General features: G+C 51.4%; 2 protein-coding genes across 7 annotated transcripts in view; one reads left to right on the forward strand and one right to left on the reverse strand.

Annotated features, from left to right (window-relative positions):
* The window catches only part of PELP1 (proline, glutamate and leucine rich protein 1), a 49,145-nt gene that overhangs the window by 3,353 nt on the left and 29,348 nt on the right, over positions 1 to 16,444 (forward strand). The window contains exon 1 of one of the 2 annotated variants that reach the window (XM_081115983.1): positions 15,409 to 15,796. The exons of the other annotated variant lie outside the window; for it this stretch is intronic. Coding sequence (XP_080972109.1) covers positions 15,548 to 15,796 — 249 coding nt within the window. The 5' untranslated portion in view covers positions 15,409 to 15,547. Of the gene's footprint in view, positions 1 to 15,408; positions 15,797 to 16,444 lie in introns of those variants that run through there. 2 annotated transcript variants of the gene reach the window in all.
* On the reverse strand, positions 443 to 12,346 carry ARRB2 (arrestin beta 2). 5 transcript variants are annotated; one of them, XM_081115985.1, is made up of 16 exons: positions 12,095 to 12,338; positions 9,232 to 9,262; positions 8,585 to 8,645; positions 8,434 to 8,478; positions 8,022 to 8,218; positions 7,677 to 7,736; positions 7,170 to 7,237; positions 6,915 to 7,050; positions 6,593 to 6,677; positions 6,240 to 6,312; positions 5,819 to 5,956; positions 4,858 to 4,941; positions 4,682 to 4,761; positions 4,515 to 4,569; positions 4,123 to 4,253; positions 443 to 3,202 (listed from the first exon to the last, which is right to left on the reverse strand). In XM_081115985.1, exons 1-15 carry the CDS (start codon positions 12,115 to 12,117, stop codon positions 4,160 to 4,162), a joined length of 1,230 nt encoding a protein of 409 aa, XP_080972111.1. In that variant the 5' UTR covers positions 12,118 to 12,338; the 3' UTR covers positions 443 to 3,202; positions 4,123 to 4,159. The 5 variants fall into 5 exon arrangements, with proteins under 5 accessions (XP_080972111.1, XP_080972114.1, XP_080972110.1 ...); XM_081115984.1 differs by lacking the exon at positions 443 to 3,202 and adding an exon at positions 3,712 to 4,003 and having other exon boundaries at positions 12,095 to 12,346; XM_081115987.1 differs by lacking the exon at positions 443 to 3,202 and adding an exon at positions 3,712 to 4,003 and having other exon boundaries at positions 9,232 to 9,288; positions 12,095 to 12,203.

The raw sequence follows: 16,444 nt of genomic DNA on the forward strand, positions 1-16,444 counted from the left end.
AATTAGTAAGATGGGACCAGGAGAGGGAGGTGACCAAGGACATGGAATGAGACAAAGGGTTGTCAGATATTGAGGGCCCAACTGAGGTCAGATTTTGTAAGTTTGTTGTGGCCCCAAATTCGTACCCAGCACAGTATTGGCACCTAGGACATGTTTAAAAATATTTGCTTAATGAATGAGTAAGTATCGTGTGATTTTTCTCCGGCAGCGCTCAGCACTCCAGTGTTGGAGTGGAGAATGGCAGGGTAATGGTCAACAGAGCCAATGGCGAGTTTGAGAGCAAGTATTGTGAAAGGAGCAAGATTTGAGGGTACTGATGAGATCGTGGCTGATACGATGATCTTGAACTTAGTGTGGAGTGGAAAGAAAAGGAGGTGTGAAATTAGGAGGAAACAGAAGGGTCAAGAGCTTTGTGACCAAAAAACAACAAAAAAAGAAGCCATATAAAACATGATTATAATAGACTACGTTAAAATAAAAAACTTGCAAATTATTAAAAATACCAGAAATAAAACACTTTGAAACTAGAAGTAATGGTTGCACCACATTGTAAATATACTAAATGCCATTGAATTGTACACTTTAAAATGGCTAACTCTATGTTATATGAATTTGACCTCAGTGAAAAGAAAAAAGAACTAGAAACAAATTCAAAAGACAACAAAGTAGGAAAAATATTTGCAAAATTTACGACAGAGGGCTAATTTCTTTACTATAGAAAGAGCTCTTAGAGTAAGTACATTAAGAAGCTAACATTGTGGATCCTGAGAAAGAAAATACCTACTAAGAAGGGCTCCTGATGGCTAACTGGGCTCAAATTAAAACAAAAACAAAAACCTCCCCAGAGCCTAGCAGCTGTTTGTACACCAGAACCCTGCATGCAAACTGCATTTCAGGGAGAATCCTGCACTGACCTGTTGCCTGCACTGAACTGCCTGCCTGTACTGTATTGGGCTGTCTGAGTCAGTCCTTATAAAGGAGTTCCTGGAATCGTATTTCAGCCAATAGAACTGAAGCATTCCCCATCCAATTGAAGCTGTACAGCTACCCCCCTCCCCCAAACAGCTTCACCAACCAATCAGAGCAGCTCCATTCTGTCAAATAGTGTTTTTGGACAAATTGTGAGGATCTGGAGTCCTCATCTGCATGAGGACAGACCAATCAGGGATCTTGGCCAGGACTTCTGTCTATGTAAGTTCTGTCTCCTCTGGCTGCCTCTGAGAGTACACTTTCCCTTTCCACTGAAGACTGTGTTTCCCTGGCTGGAGCTGAAACACTGAAGATGTCTCCTTGGAGCAGAGTGGAGCAGATCAGTGAGGAGCAAAGCAAAGCTGTCTAGCCCCAGGGTCGCCTGGCCCAGGGCCACCTCATAGTCATGCCATTTTCACAGCTGTGTGTTCTATCACAATTGAGCTCTTTTGCACTGAATAAAATTTCCTTTTTTACTGCATTCCAAATTGGGGATTCCTGTTGGCACTGAACTGGCACTAATGACCATCGGTTGACAACATCAACTCAGTAAATCCGTTCATCCTCGCTCCTAAACAAATGCAAATTGAAACTAGGATGATGTCACATGTCACCTGTTTGATTGGCAGCAATAAAAAAGATGCTGTCTTTAACCCACCAACTCTGCTTTTAAGAATTTGCTCTACAGATATACTTTACACGGGCAAAAGGACATATCTTCAAGGATAATTATTGTAATACTGTTTGAATTTGCAAGAAAGGACATCCTTCATGTCCGTTGATAGGCAACTGGTAAAAATAAATGACATCTAGGCAATGGAAAACTATGCAGCTCTTTAAAACAATGAGGTAGAGCTATATGCATTGTTAAAGGAATGCTCTCCTAGCTACAGTATTAAAAGGAAAAAGTAAGGTGTAGAAGAATGTTCATAGTATGCTACTATCTGTATTTCAAATAAGGGGGAAATATAGCCATATGTGGAAGACTGAGTTTGCATAATATCTTTGGGAGAATAATCACAGAACTAGTGATAGTGGTTTCCTCTGGGAATGAGAAATTGCAGGCTGGAACCAGAGGCAGGAGGGAGCCTTCTTTTCACTGTTTACTGTTTAAATTAAAAAAAAAAAGTATGTTTTTACTTTCTTAAGAACAAAAAGCTAAACGAAAAAAGGCATTGTTTTTCAAAGTGTGTGCTAATTCAAAATCCAGATTTCATTTGGGGAGGTAGATTCTGGGAAACTTTGTCTTTATCTTGTATTTCAGAGGATTCTGATCCACCTGAAAAAGTTTGAGATCCATGGGCCAAGAGCTCAGAGGTCAAGGAGCAGGTTCATGGGAGTCAGAAAGATGCTGGCTGTTCTTCCATGTGACAAAGACCAGGGAGTGCAGGATAGGCTGCAACTGTGGAGGGGTAAGCAAGGTCATTGGCATTTTGGCAGCGCTTAAAGCCTGTGGGTAATGATTTAATTAGATGTCATGAGCCGTAATAGGCTTGTATGGGCTGTCCCATCTGCCTTACCAGCTTCATCTGGAGCTTCTTTGCCTGTGGCTGCCTTTGTCACATTCCCTCTGGCCTTTCAGTCCCTGAAGTGAGCTGTCCCTTTCTGCCTTCACATGTGGTGATGTTATTGCCTGGAATGCTGGAACTCCTTTTGATGTTTCAGTTCTCTGCTCAGAGGTCACTTCCTCCGGGAAAATCTTCCCTAAACCCCAACCTAGGTCAGAACTTCCTGTCATGTGTTCTTATAGCTCCTGTACTTCTCCTTTGGAGCACAGATATTGCAATTAAATAATAAGAGAACGATTTAATGTTTGGTTTGGTCACTGCTATGTCCCTATACTATGTCTGGCACATAAAAGGGACTTAAAATCAAGATTCTTCATGGAATGAATGAGCCTTAAAAAGGAAAAGGAGAGAAAATTTGGGCTATAGGAGTGGGAGTGGGTGGTGGAGGTGAGGAATGTCAGTGGAGCGTTACTAACTCCTTCTAGCTCAGCCTGGGGCTTTGGACAAGCCTCAGGGAGTCTCTGATGAACCTTAGAAGGGCAATAGTTGGATGTAGCTACTTGGACTTGCTTACGGCAGCATGACTCTCTTTGGCAGCCTAAAGCCTTGGCTTCTGTGTTCAAATGTGAGTACCAGGCTCCAGAGACGTGTGACTTCTGTCTGGTGAGGCTGCAGCTGTGGTCCCACTGAGCCCCAGGAATGGACTGCTTGAGTAACCATAGGAGCTGTGGAAACGAATACACTAGGTCAGAACAGGTCACCATGCGGTCATGTGTGTGGGCCGCAACAAGGAAGAGTCTAAACTTTGTGGCTTTTTCCAAACTGTGCCCCTGAATTTGGACTGCCCAATTAAGTTTTTTTTTTTAATATATCTTTATTGATTTCAGAGAGAGGAAAGGAGAGGGAGAGATAGAAACATCAATGATGAGAGAGTCATTGATCGGCTGCCTTAAGCCTGCAACCCGGGCATGTGCCTGACCGGGAATCGAACCCCGATCGCCTGGATCCTAGGTCGATGCTCAACCGCTGAGCCACGCCCGGCCGGGCCCAATTAAGTTTCGATGTTTACCTTGGAACACAGGTACAGCCCAGTCATTCAATAAACATTAGTTGACAGCCTGTGGGCCAGGTGCCACATAGGAACAGAGGAGAGATTAGGTCCTCACCCACAAGCTAACAGACTCATGGATGAGCACAGTCCTCAAATGCTACATAGAAAACACATACACTCATGCCTATTAAAAAGTTTATTCTTTATGCTCAGAAACAAAGAAGTGGCTTTGCCCCTGCAAAGGGCCTCGGCTTGAAGGAATGGGAGGCAGATAGTGACAAGAGGAAATGTTGGGGTGAGGTTGAATGTGCAGTTCTCTCTCCCCTCTTTTCCTACTATCGCTCCTCTTTTCAGCGTCCCCCTCTGAAAAATTTAGGTATGAACACAGCTTGCCACCCATTGGGGGGTTGGGGAAGCACAGCCGAAGTCAAAAAATTAATGCCCGTTTTCAACAAGAGATGGGTCCAGTGCGTATCTGGTGGGGATGAGAGAGGGAGGGGGAAGGGGTTGGCTGAGGAAGCTGCTGGATGGAGGGAAAGGGAAAAGAGGCTAGGACCCACCCCAGGACAGTGGGGGTCTGGGGCTGGCCCCTACCTCCCAGCATCATCCACTCCCTTCTCCAGCCCGCTTCCTAGCAGAACTGGTCGTCATAGTCCTCGTCCTTCATCCCCTTCAGCCGAAGCCGGGCAAAGTCCTCAAATACGATGTCGTCATCTGTGGCATAGCTTGGTGGTGGAAAGGAGGGGTGAGGTGAGGGCTTCAGACCCTCTTCTCAACCTCCCACTCCCCTCCAGAGACCGAGGAGTTAGAGCGGCAATGGGACTGCAGATATTTGCAGGAAGGGACAAAGAAGGGGCAGCTGATTTGATGACTCAACCATCCCTCCCCGAAAAGAGAAAAAAAATGGGGGTAGAGGGTAGATTTGAACGTTACAGGAATCTTTGTCTAAGAGCCAAAGGCTGGAAGGGAGGGGATGAGGCTCTTACTTGGTGTCAAATTCAATGAGGTTGGTGTCCACAGGGGCATCTGTTTCAGGAGCAGCTGAGGGAGGAGGAAAGTGGATAGGTGGGTAGGTGCTGGAAAGACCAGCTTTTCTCCACTGGCCTGGCTTCAGGCCCTCCCTTTGGGGGCTTGGTGTGGGTGGCATGCTTACCTGACTGGGGTCTGGGGAGGCTAATGTGGTCATGGGGCTTGGGGTGCATAAGAACAAAAGGCAGCTCCACTGACACATCCCTGGAGAGGGAGAGGGGCAGCATAAAGAGATGATGACAAGGCAGAGCTAGAGGAAACCACTTCAAGCCCCACCCCAGGCTGCCCCAACACACTCACCCACCGCGAGACACCACCAGCTTCACCTTGACCCTGTACGACACCAGGATCCCCAGCACCTCCTTGTTGGCACCCTCTTTCACTCTGCAATTGGGGGGAGGAGCTGGATCATGGCCCATCGTCCTGCACCTTAGCCCACCCTTAGGGCTCCCATCGGGACCCTGAGCAGGATCACAAACTCACACCAGTCCCCAGGGCTCCAGCAGCACAGGCTATGCGGTCATAGCAAAGTACCCCCTGCCAATCCTCTGCACAGAACCTGCCCGTGGCTTCTCATCTCTCTCACAATAAAAGCTGAAGTCCTTGTACTGTCTTGCTCTCCATTAGCCCTCCAACCCCACCTGCTCCTCTCGTCCTTGTAATTCATTCTCACCACGCTGGCCTCCAGGCCTGCTCTGGGTGGTCATGCAGCATGTACCCTGCACAAAGGCCCCAGTGGGGGTGAAGTTCAGCCCTTATGCTGGGAAGCCCTTACTCCAGGGCTGCTCCTGCCCAAAGGCACAGTGGCACCATAGAGGCCTGCAGTGGCCCTGCCGGCCCCCTCAAACTTCCTCAGACACATCGGCCTGGTTCACTTCTGGGTCTGTTTATAGATGTCTCTGCCTGGAACACTCTCCCTGCATGACCATATCGCCTACTTCCTTTGGGTCCTCACTCATAATTCGCCTCTGGGTTATGTCTTCCCCAGCCACCCTATTCAAAGTTAACGTTAACACACCCTACCCCTCTCTCCACACTCTCCCTTCTCTGCCCTCCCTTTTCTCCTAAACATTGGTCACTGAACATGCTGTATATCTGATTTGTCTATCCTCCCTCCCCTAGAATGTAAGAGGCTTTTTGTCTTTTCTGTCACTGATAGAGCCCTGGCACCTAGGACAGAACCTGGCACACAGCTGGCACTGAATGAATGTCTCCTGGGCTGTAAGAGAACTCCCTGCCCCACGTTCAGCCCCAGCCTCACATGGTGCTGGAAGCCAGATTGGTGTCCTCATGCTTGAGCTTCCCATCCAGGGCAAGACCACGCTTCTCCCGGTTGTTGCTGAGCAGTGGGGTTACGGTGTACACCTTGCAGAACGTGGAACTGGGAGATATCTGGTCACTGAAGGGGGTGGGGACAAGAGAACAAAACTATGGAGGGGCCAGGGTGGGTGAGGGGCAGCTCCTCCCACCATCACTAGCCTCTTCTCTCTTTGGGCACAGGTCACAAGGGAGTTGTTTTTGGCTCAAGCTCCTCAAGAAAATGAATGGCTCAGAGCCTCCTCACTGGAGGGAATGCCCTTGAAAGTGGAGATGGTTTGGGAAGAATTCTACCCCCACCTCACATTCTCCCAGGCCTACTCTTCTCCCTTGAGTTTGGGACACAGGGCTGTTCTGATACTCACTCTTGTTCGATCTGAGCCACGGGACACTTGTACTGGGCAGTGCTGAAGAGGCAGATGTCGGCATACTGTCTCACTGTGGGGCGGGGTGGGGTCAAGCAGCTCTGCTTGGAGGGAAGACTACCGCCCACTCCAGACCACATGGCCAGGCCCAGCTGGGGCCCACACCACTCCCACCCCCTGGCCCTCCCTGTAGCAGTAAACACCTGGTCCCCATCTCATTCTGGGACAGCCTAAATTATCTGAGCCCCGGTGGATCTCCTGCACTGGGGTATGTCCTTGGGCTAAGATCATGTCAGAAGCCACATGTGCAGCAACTCCCTCTCCCACGACCCATTCCAACCCCCACCTCCTACCAGAGACTTTGATCTTCTTGATAGTCTTGGTGGAGTTGTTGGTGACGTGGACATTGACATTGAGGGGCTCCCCGTGGTAGTACAGCTTTTGAGGGGAGGAAGGTCAAGTTAATTGGTTCTGTTTTCACAGGTCCCATGATCCATGTGCCCTGACACAAACACAGTGCTTGGCCTCTTCCCTCTAAACCCAAGCCCACAGCAACTCTCCACAGCTAGCTAAGGCAACCTCCTTTAAAAACACGATCTTGACAGGTGGCTTCACCCCCTCCCCCCTAGGGTCTGGCCTGCACTATAGCACCTGCATCACCCTCTCACACCCCACCTCCTTGTCCAGGGAAGCTTCAAGGTGCAGGGACCGGTCAGACATGAGGAAGTGGCGTGTGGTTTCAGCTGAAGGCTGGGGGCCGGGTTTCTCTGGGGCAAACTGCACCTTTCGGATCACCAGCCGCACAGAGTTCCTGGGGGTGAGGGGTCATTCCTTAGACACCCAAACACACACTCCCACCTCCCATAGGGGCTGGAGCTTCTGGGAGCTGAGATGGAATGGGCAAACCACAGGGGAGGTGGCTTCCCTCACCTTTTGTGGCTTTTCTCTTCCAGTGATTTGGCACAGAAGGCTCGAATTTCAAAGTCTACGCCACAGGCCTTGGGAGGGGGAAAAAAGGTCAGGTCTTACACAAGGCCCCTGCCGCCGCCTCAGCCGCCACCGCCACCACCACCACCATCACCACCACCACCACCACTCCCTTCCTTCCTTTTCCCCTCAGTCTTGGGCAGGGACTCTTGCCCCATCCTGTTCTGAGGAACATAGGGCCTGGCCCTCCACTATCTGCTCAAGGCCTGGCACCTGGCAGAGCCTTCATCCTGGCTATGCAAGGTGAGCCCTTCTACCCAGGTACATGCAGGTCAAGAGCAAGAAGCAGGGTCACATGTGAGCAGTGACCATCCCATACACACCCCATATCCACTGGGATCATTACTCTACCCTTCATTCCATCCTGGCTTCTTGACAGCCCAACCCCATCTCATGTGCCTGCTGGACCCTACTCTGCCCCATGAGCCCTCAGAACTCTTTCTCCAGTACCTTTCCTGTGTCCTCTGGGCCTGGCTGCAGAGTGACAGAGCAGGGCAGATTCTGGGGTATCTGCAGCAGAGGAAAGGGGACGCTTTAGCTCCTCTGGAAGCTCCCAAGTCTTCCTCCCAATCTCAATTTAAGAGGCTGGAGAAGAAGTCCTGGGAACGGGGAAGGAGAAAGGAAGAGGCCCCAGGAAGGAGGCAGAGAGGCAAGGGCTTCTTGAATGCAGGGTGGCCCTGAAAGGAGGTGGGTCTAGGGTCCCTCCTGTTTTTTCCAGATCTGCCCATAACTGGTGCTTCACACCCCAAACAGTCCCAGACCCCTTGCTCGGCAGAGGGAGGGAGGCATCCTCACTGTGAAAAAAAAGGGGTGGGCATGTTGGCCCAGCTTCCTCAGCAGCCGGTCCTGCAGGCGGGTGAGGGGCCGGGGTGGGTTGGGCATTGGAGGGAAGGCCTGGTAGGTGGCGATGAACAGGTCTTTGCGGAAGGACAAGCCCAGCACATCCAGGTCTTCACGGCCATAGCGGAAGGCGCAGGTGAGGGTCACAAACACTGGCAAGGGAGGGAAAGGTGGGGTGGTCAGGAGCTCCGCTTTCCAGTCCCCCTAAGTACCTAGCAGCCGCTGGTTCTCAGCTGCATAAGACTTGCCTGAATCCTACACCTGGCTTCTGCCTCAGCCCATCTCTCTGGGTCCCCCCTCAATGCCAGCCCATTTCCTTTCCCATCTCCCTACCTCCCCTTGAACCACTGGAGTTGGGGGCAAGTACCTTTGCGGTCCTTCAAGTAGTCAGGGTCCACAAGCACCACACCATCTAGGAAACGGACACGTGAGCTGATTTCCTGTCAGGACCTCTCCTCTGTTCCTGGGCCCAGGAACTTCTCTTGGGGAACAAGATCCCCCTTTCTGGGCACACTTACCTACAGGATCCACTTTGTCCAGGTGATCTACAAAGTCACGCTTGCCCAAGTACACAGTGAGCTGAGGATGGAGAGGGGGCACAGGGAAGATTGGGTAGGAGGGCGGTAGGGCATCAGAACATCACATGGGATGTCCTGCCTCTGGTCTTCCCAGGCTGGGGTATCCAGGAATTTCTCCTGGTTTCCTCCCAGTAGGGCTAGAAGGGGAAGGTGGTGGGGCTTCACAGATCACCCAACTTTGAGGCTTTTTAGCTCCTCCCTAATATCTTTTCACACCTCTGCACACCAATTGTATGTGTGTCCGTGGGTCATAGCCAGAGAGGCGTTGTGGGGTAAATGGGCCATGGCCTGGGAGCTGTTAACTGTTCCCAGCCGCAGGTACCCTGGGTTGGTTCCTGAGGGCTATAGGCCTGGGTTTCTGGCTCCTCCTCCTCGGTCTTGCTTAGGGACCCAGGCCTGTCTCCACCCAGCCCTGTGGCTGGCTCAGGCGGAGCAGCCTTTGTGGCAAGGGGCTTCTGGAGGGAAGGAAGTTGGCTTTTAGCTGTCACAGGAAGTGGGCAGCTAGGGGTTGGGGATCCTCTAAGGGCAGGCTGGGCCTTGTAAGGGCCCAGGGAGGGTCAGGAAGAGAAGCACTGTGGGAGACTCACCTTGCAGTTAGGGCTCGACTTCTTGAAGACCCTAACAAAACAGAAAGGGAAACCCCACTGCCTCCCTCAGACTCAGCAGGGACCCCCCCCTCCCTTTATTCCTCCCCAGCCTGAGAAGCAGAGCTCACCGGGGATTACTGCCTGGCGGCTTTGGGGCTTTGTCCAGCTCTACCCCCTCCCACTTTTTCCCAGAAAGAAAGGTAACCACAGGTCCTTAATATTCCCATCTTGGCAGCACCTCAAAGCTGGTTGTCATGGCAACCCCCCACCCTCACTGGTTCCCCTCCTCCACAGCGATGGCCACTGGTTGCCACAGGAACCACCCTGGCTCTTCCCAGGGGGACCTGAATGGGCAGGTTGCAGTATTGTCTGCAAAAGACCTAACCCTCTTTCTATCTTCCTTGGTCTCCAGCTCCAAAGCTGGAGTACTTGAAAGAGTAATGACTTCGGCCTTTGCTTCTAAAATGGTTTCTACCATAGGCACTACCTCAGTGTGATCCTACTCCATTAACCCTCCAACTTTCTCCATCTCTAATCTTGGCAGCTTAAAAGCCTGTTTGTCTTTCAAGGTCCAGCTCAGATATCACCTCCTTTAAAAAGCGGATCAAGCCCACACCCTGGCCACTCTTTTGGGGTTCCTGTCACTCCTTGTTTTATTTGTGGTGTGACACCATGCTAGGGCAGTTGGCTGTGTACTGTCTACTGCACTAGATAGACTGGGAGCATCAGAGGTCTCATTCATTTAGGCATCCCCAGCACAATGCCAGCCATACGACAACAACGATGCTAACATTTACTGGGTGAATACTGTACAACAGTGTTTAAAGTGTTTCATGTTACCTCATTTAATACTCTTAATAACCCAACGATGGAGGTCCCAATATTCCTATTTTATAGGTGAGGAAACTGAGGCATGGGCTAAGTCAAGTATTCTGCCTAAGGTCACAGTGTAAATGGCAGATGAACAGGCAGTCTGGCTCTGAGTCCATGCTCTTAGTCACTAAACTATTCTACTACCCTCCCTCTGTAATTGGCATTAAGTTTGTTGAATTGAAAGGGGTTCACTTCCTAATTGCTGAAACAATCTAAGCCTGGACTCTACCCACTACTGGAATAGTAGAGAAGTATTGGCAACTCCAGTGCTCTGGCCACTTGAGGGCTTGTTCTTTGCCGCACCACCTTACAATCCACTTCCAATCCACTCTGCCTCAGCAGTGATCTCTGGGAAGGGTCCCCCAAAATCCTGCCAACTGGTCCATCCTTCCCCCTGTTTCTGCTATAACAACTTCACTTGCCCCTTCTTCCCAGAAGGCCAAAGGCAAAGGTTATGGAGGTCCCTGGGTATCCCCATCCAATAAAGGAGAGTAAACATTGATATGATGGCAGCTGGAATAAGCACCCCTCCTCTTGTCCCAAATTGGGGGCTGATAGCTATGGCATCATCCAGCTCTTCCTCCCCTTTGCTTCTGGTTTTCCACTTTATTCCAGTGTTTCTTCCTATTAGGATCCCTGGCAGAGGGCTGGGAAATCCAGTCAGTTGGCCAACTGGAGTGTCAGTTTGTGGTAATTGCCCTGGAGCAGCTGCAGGGCACCTGCCCTCTGGATCCTAACCCAGCCAAACTCCTGCCAGACTAGGGAGAAGCAGCATGTGTATACTGAGGCTGGCCAAGGAGGCCGAGTGTGAGGGTGACCAGGGAGGGGGGGGCACAGAAGCAGATGCCCCATTACACTTCCTGCTATTCTCTTCATTTCCTGTGGCCCAGAATATGATGGGAGGAATTGTGCCAAGTCAGCAATCTCCCTTTGGTCCATCCTTCCCCCTCCCTGAATCACATAACGGAAAAAGGTGGCCTCCGTCAAGTCAGTGGCTTCCCTTTTCTCTGGGTCGTTTAACCCCAAATCCAGGACACCAATCCTTTCTCTGACATTTCTCTCCAATGCTGGTAGACTTGATACTCAGAAACCTGGGTTCTCCTACTCTATGGGTGGGGAGTAGTGGGGCTGATATGATAATGTTTTGCAGAACAAGTGACAGTTCAGGACCTGGCCCCCATTCCTGATCCCCTCTGGAGAGAGGCATACAGCCCCAACCTTTTCCTCTTTTGCTCCTGCTCCCCAGGGACTCTGGCATTCACCTACTGTCCCCTTGGGGGTGTTGGGTCACAACAGGAAGTGGATTGTGCTAGAGACCAAAAAAGAGAACTCGGGGTGCCAGTGTAAGGAAGGAGCCTCGATTGCACATAAAACATCCGGGGAGTGGATGGCGTGCTTAGGGCAGATACCTCCTCCCCTCACCCGCGGGAAGAGGGGTAAGGCCCAGACTCGGGAGAGTTGCCCCGCACTCTGCTCTCTTAAGATGAGGTTGTTGCTCCTAGCAACCCCGGGGAAGACATAAGTTTGGAAGCGGAGCTACTCGGCCCTTGGGACAGGTGGGGGCAGCCCCACTGCCTGTGGGGCACTGAATAGGAGGCTTTCTAGTGGCTAAGCACGAGTGTATGGGGGATCCCCTTTCCGGCATCTAGCCTTCCCATAACCGACCCCTCGGGACCGGCTACCTGTTCTTCCTTCCTCCGCCCCTGCATCGCAGCCTGCACGGGAGAACCCAGTCGCCCGGCCCCCACATCCCTGCATGAACCCAGACGCCGGTTTCCTGATCCCCTTCAGCACTCGCTTTCTGCAGGGACCCTGGCATGCATCCTCTCATTCTTCTCGAGGACCTAGGCGTGCGGCCCCAGATGGCTGCCCCCCAGGGACCCAGGCGTCCGGCTCCCGATTCTCTCCCCGGTGTCCTTGTCTGGAGACCATCCCGGCACCCGACCGAAACAGCCGCCCACGTCCCGCCGCGTGGCGCCACCTCCCTTACCTAGTCCCGGGTTTCTCCCCCATGGTGCGCGAGCGCCCGCCGCCCGCCGGGTTCACGGCTCGCTCGCAGCCGCCCAGTCCGCTGCCTGGTCCCTGCTCCTCCCCACGCCGCTGCGCACGCGCGCCCGAGGCTCTTTCTCCTCTTCCCCCTCCCCTCCAGGCCCCCTTTATCCCCGCCCCACCACGGATCCCGGGGAACCGCGGCCAGATGCGTCAGCCCCAACCGCGCGCGCTGCCGCGCAGCCCGCCCTCCCCTCACGGACACTCGCAGTGATTGGCTCCGCCCCCGCCCCCTCCCCATCCTGTCCCTCCGGGGGCATCCCTCCACACTCCTTGCTCTTCCCGCCCATCTCTCCGCCCCTCCTCACCCCCTCCTAAGGAACTGATTGGGCCCCCTTAAAAGAAGGCGCCCGCCTTCCGGGAGATTAGAGCCCTCTGATTGGCTCCCTGCATCCAGAACCTTGCAGGGGTCCCCTCCCCTTTGTTTGCTTTCTCAGTAGGGGTGGAGGCGACGGGAAGGGGTGGTGGTGGGGACTGTAGAACGAGCTCAAGCCTGGCGAGTAGGGGGATGCACTCGTGGGTGAGCGGTTTCAGTTGAGGGATGCTTGCTTTGGTGCGTACCGCTCACCCCAGTGCTTGCAGCTTTCTTGGCCAGCCCTCCCGCCTTATTGTGGTGTGCCAACTCCCCCTGGTGTCCGTCTTTGATCTTTGCAGGATTACCCTGCCTAATTTCTCTGACTACTCATCTCCTCCATCCACTCATTGCAGCTAACATTCTTCCATCTATCCATCCATGCCTATTTTGTGCCAGTCACTATGTTAGGGCGATGGGGACACAGACATGAATTAACATGGCCCCTGCCTTCCTAGTATACTTGAAGAAACACATAAATAAGTATGATCCCAGGAATGCTATAATGGAGTTATAACTCAGAAGACAAAGCAACTATAAGCATTTTGCTGGGGTGGGGGTGGAGGGAGTGGAGGCTGTCCAGAGGAGGGGACATTTGAGGGCACAATCTTTCTGAATGGTGGGCAGAAGTTGAGAATGGGTATTTCAAATAGACAAAGGCAAGGGACATCCTGTTATGGAGTGTTTCTGGGGGTAAGACAACATGAGAGATAAGGCTGAGGAGGAAGACTGGGGCAGAGTGAAGGATTTTGTATAGCAGGTAAAAAGGAATGAGACGTGCTTCTCTGGTGGGCACATGGATCCAGCAGTGGTTTTTAAAGTAAAGGAGTAGCATGATATTTCCATTTTACGAATATAATTCTGGGCAATGTGGAGGGTGGAGGGAAGGCTGTTGTAGACTAAAACTAGTCAAGGGGAGATGATGAACCACAAAGTGGAAGGAAGAAGAGGAGTCAGGCTGAAGAGTCATTTTGAGGGCAAAATGACTGGACTTGCGGGGGGGGGGGGGTGATGGATGACTGGCATTTTGGTTTTAAGAAGTTACAGTATTTATTCTTCCATCTATTTTTCCATACTCCCCTTATTTTCCTCAAATGAACCAACTTCACACCCCCTTCCACTTCTGTATGCAACAAAAAGTAATACACACACAAGACAGTTTCTGAGATCATCTTTAATGTTCAAACACAGGCCTTGCCCACCAGCTGCCACCTCCCTTCCCCTCAGTTCTATCACCACCTTCTAAGCTCACTCTTCACCTCTTTCAAGATTTAAACACTTCTTTTAGACTTATCAATTACTTTTGTCAAATGGTCCTGACCAGAAGGTAATAAGATCTTTATTGCTACATATCTAAAGTGCTTTTGGAACTGAAAGGTAAAGTGGTCTGCACGGGATGAAAACTACTTTATTAAAACATACTAATAGAAAGACAACTTTAGAAAGATCTAAAGGCCAAAAAATATGGAAGAGATATATACTCTATTCTAGGTGAGAAAAACCTGGGTATGTGCCCTGACCGGGAATTGAACTGTGACCTCCTGTTCCATGGGTCAATGCTCAACCATTGAGCCACACTTGCTGGGCCACAATGGCTTCTTTGTTGCTCTCCTTGCTTCACTCTTGGCCCTCTAAGTCCCTTCTCCACACAGCCATCAGAGGGGTCTTTTCAAAGGTGAGTTCTTGTCACTCCCTGCTTAAAGCCCTTCAGTGGCTTCCAAATATGGCATGAATGAAATCTGATCTTTTCACCTCAGCCTACTAGAATCCACATGATCTGATCCATACTCACCTCTCCGACCTTAACACATGCCACATGTATCAATTACTCTTCCTCTTTTCCCCTCTCCTTGAGCCAAACTAGCCTTCTTTCTATCCTCCAGCAAGCCCATTTCTACCTCAGAGCCTTTGCACATGCTGCTGCTTCTGCTTAGAGAAACTTTCCTTTGATTCTGTATGAATGAAATCATCTTGCCATCCTCAGAGAGGGCTTCCTTTTTTAAAAAAAATGTGTTTTTAAAAAATTTATTTCAGAGAGAGCAAGGGAGAGGTAGAGAGAGAAACACCAATGATTAGAGGGAGTCATTGATTGGTTGCCTCCTGAACGCCCCCTACTGGGGATCAAGCCCACAACCCGGGCATGTGCTCTGACCTGGAATCCAGCACTGATCTCCTGGTTCATGGGTCCACGCTCAACCACTGAGCCACGCTGGCCGGGCTGAGAGGGCTTTCTTTTTAAGAAGTCCCCACTCCAATCCACGTCATCATCTAGCACATTATCATGCTCATTTTTTGGTAATAACTCATAGAACTATCCAAAATTTATATATTTATTTTCTTATTTGTTGACTATCTCTTCTGTCTAGAGGGTTATTGTCTTCTTCACTCTTTCATCATCATCACTTAGAACAGTGCCTGGCACCTTAAAAGGTGCTCAATAACTATCTGTTGAATGAATAAGTGTCGATGAAAGAGACTGCCTTGGGAACTAGCAAGATGCCATCTAGAAAGGTTGCATCAATTTACTTCCCTGCCAACCATGTAGAATAGTGTTCGATGCCTTATATATCATCCCAATACTACTAGATTTATCTTTTTAAGTTTGCAAGGAGTGTGTTGTGTCAGTTCTGTAGTTGTAAATGTAGTTAAAAATGTCTATGATTTGAAACGAAGAGGCAGTTCCTTAGATATCGGTGCTACCCAGAGCGAAAGTGTCCGGACTCTCTCACCGTAACGGGTCCCTTAAGCACTCCGGCGCCTTTTGTCCTGACCACGTGTTCGTTAAGCGTCACTGGACCGCCCCCGGCCCGGCCCACCCACCAGCCCTTCGCACCCCACAGCAGCCCAGGAACTGAACGTTGGTGTCCCGCACACGGCCCTCCCCGCCGCGCATGCTCCCTCCCGCCAGAGCCCGCAGTCCAATCCCCGGGCATCCCAAGCGCAGGACCACAAGCCCCGTCTTACTCTCCCTCCCCTCGAGGCCTCCGTCCGCGCGGTGTGTTTGCGTCATCGAGCCACGCCGCCACTAGAGCCCCGGCGAAGATGGCCGCCGCCGTTCTTAGCGGGCCCTCTGCGGGCTCCGCGGCTGGGGTTCCGGGCGGGCCCGCGGGTCTCTCGGCGGTGGGGTCGGGCCCGCGTCTGCGTATGCTGCTGCTGGAGAGCGTGTCCGGGCTGCTGCAGCCGCGAGCGGGGTCCACCGTTCCTCCCGTGCATCCCCCAGTCCGTTCGGCCCCACATTTGCCCGGGCTCATGTGCCTATTGCGGCTGCATGGGACGGTGGGCGGGGCCCAGGTGAGTCGGCGGCCGGCGAGCGGGCGGCCCTGTTGCAAGGTTGGCGCTGCAACTGCGCGCCAGGTTCGCGGTGAACTGCAGCTGCTGCAGGGAGGTGGAGGGAAGGCTTGCTGAGGGCGGAAAGCGAACCCGAGTATCAGTCTGGACGATATTCACGTATTTCTCCTTTATCAGCCACGAGTAGAAACCCGGGAGAATATGGGCCTCATTTCTCTGTTGCTAGGTTGTTAACAGTCACACACGAATGGAGTCCATTCCGGGACCCATCACTCACTAGATGTATGATCTTTAGCTTTTTCCTCCAGCAGTATCTGTTTTTGGGATTTTTTCCTACTGAGTGAATGGGTGTGTTCAACAAATAACTGTTTACTGAGCTCATACTGTGGGCCAAGTTCTGGATGCTTAAGTTGTAGATGCGATGGCGATGAAGAAAATATTATAGAACACTAGGAGCATTGTATAGCAGGGACCTTTAACCTAATCTGAAGAATTAGGACACAGGTACTGGAGTTTAAGCTGAGACACCCCCCCCAAGGATGAGTAGGGGTTGGGTAGGGAAAGTAAATTGGAAGAGTGGTTCAGTCAGTGGAAAGCTCATGTAGGGAGGCCCTGTGGTAGGAAGCAACTGAAAAGAAAGGCATTGTGCCT

This window comes from Miniopterus schreibersii (assembly GCF_964146895.1).
Source record: "Miniopterus schreibersii genome assembly, chromosome: 16".
Classification (NCBI taxonomy): Eukaryota; Metazoa; Chordata; class Mammalia; order Chiroptera; family Miniopteridae; genus Miniopterus; species Miniopterus schreibersii.

Coding starts and splice junctions, on each gene's coding strand:
- ARRB2 (XM_081115985.1), bottom strand. CDS start 12,117: ATGGGGGAGAAACCCGGGACTAG. Junction 8,646..9,231: donor AGTCGAGCCCTAACTGCAAG/GTGAGTCTCCCA, acceptor CTCCATCCTCAG/CTCACTGTGTACTTGGGCAA. Junction 7,737..8,021: donor CCCACCCCTTTTTTTTCACA/GTGAGGATGCCT, acceptor CCTCTGCTGCAG/ATACCCCAGAATCTGCCCTG.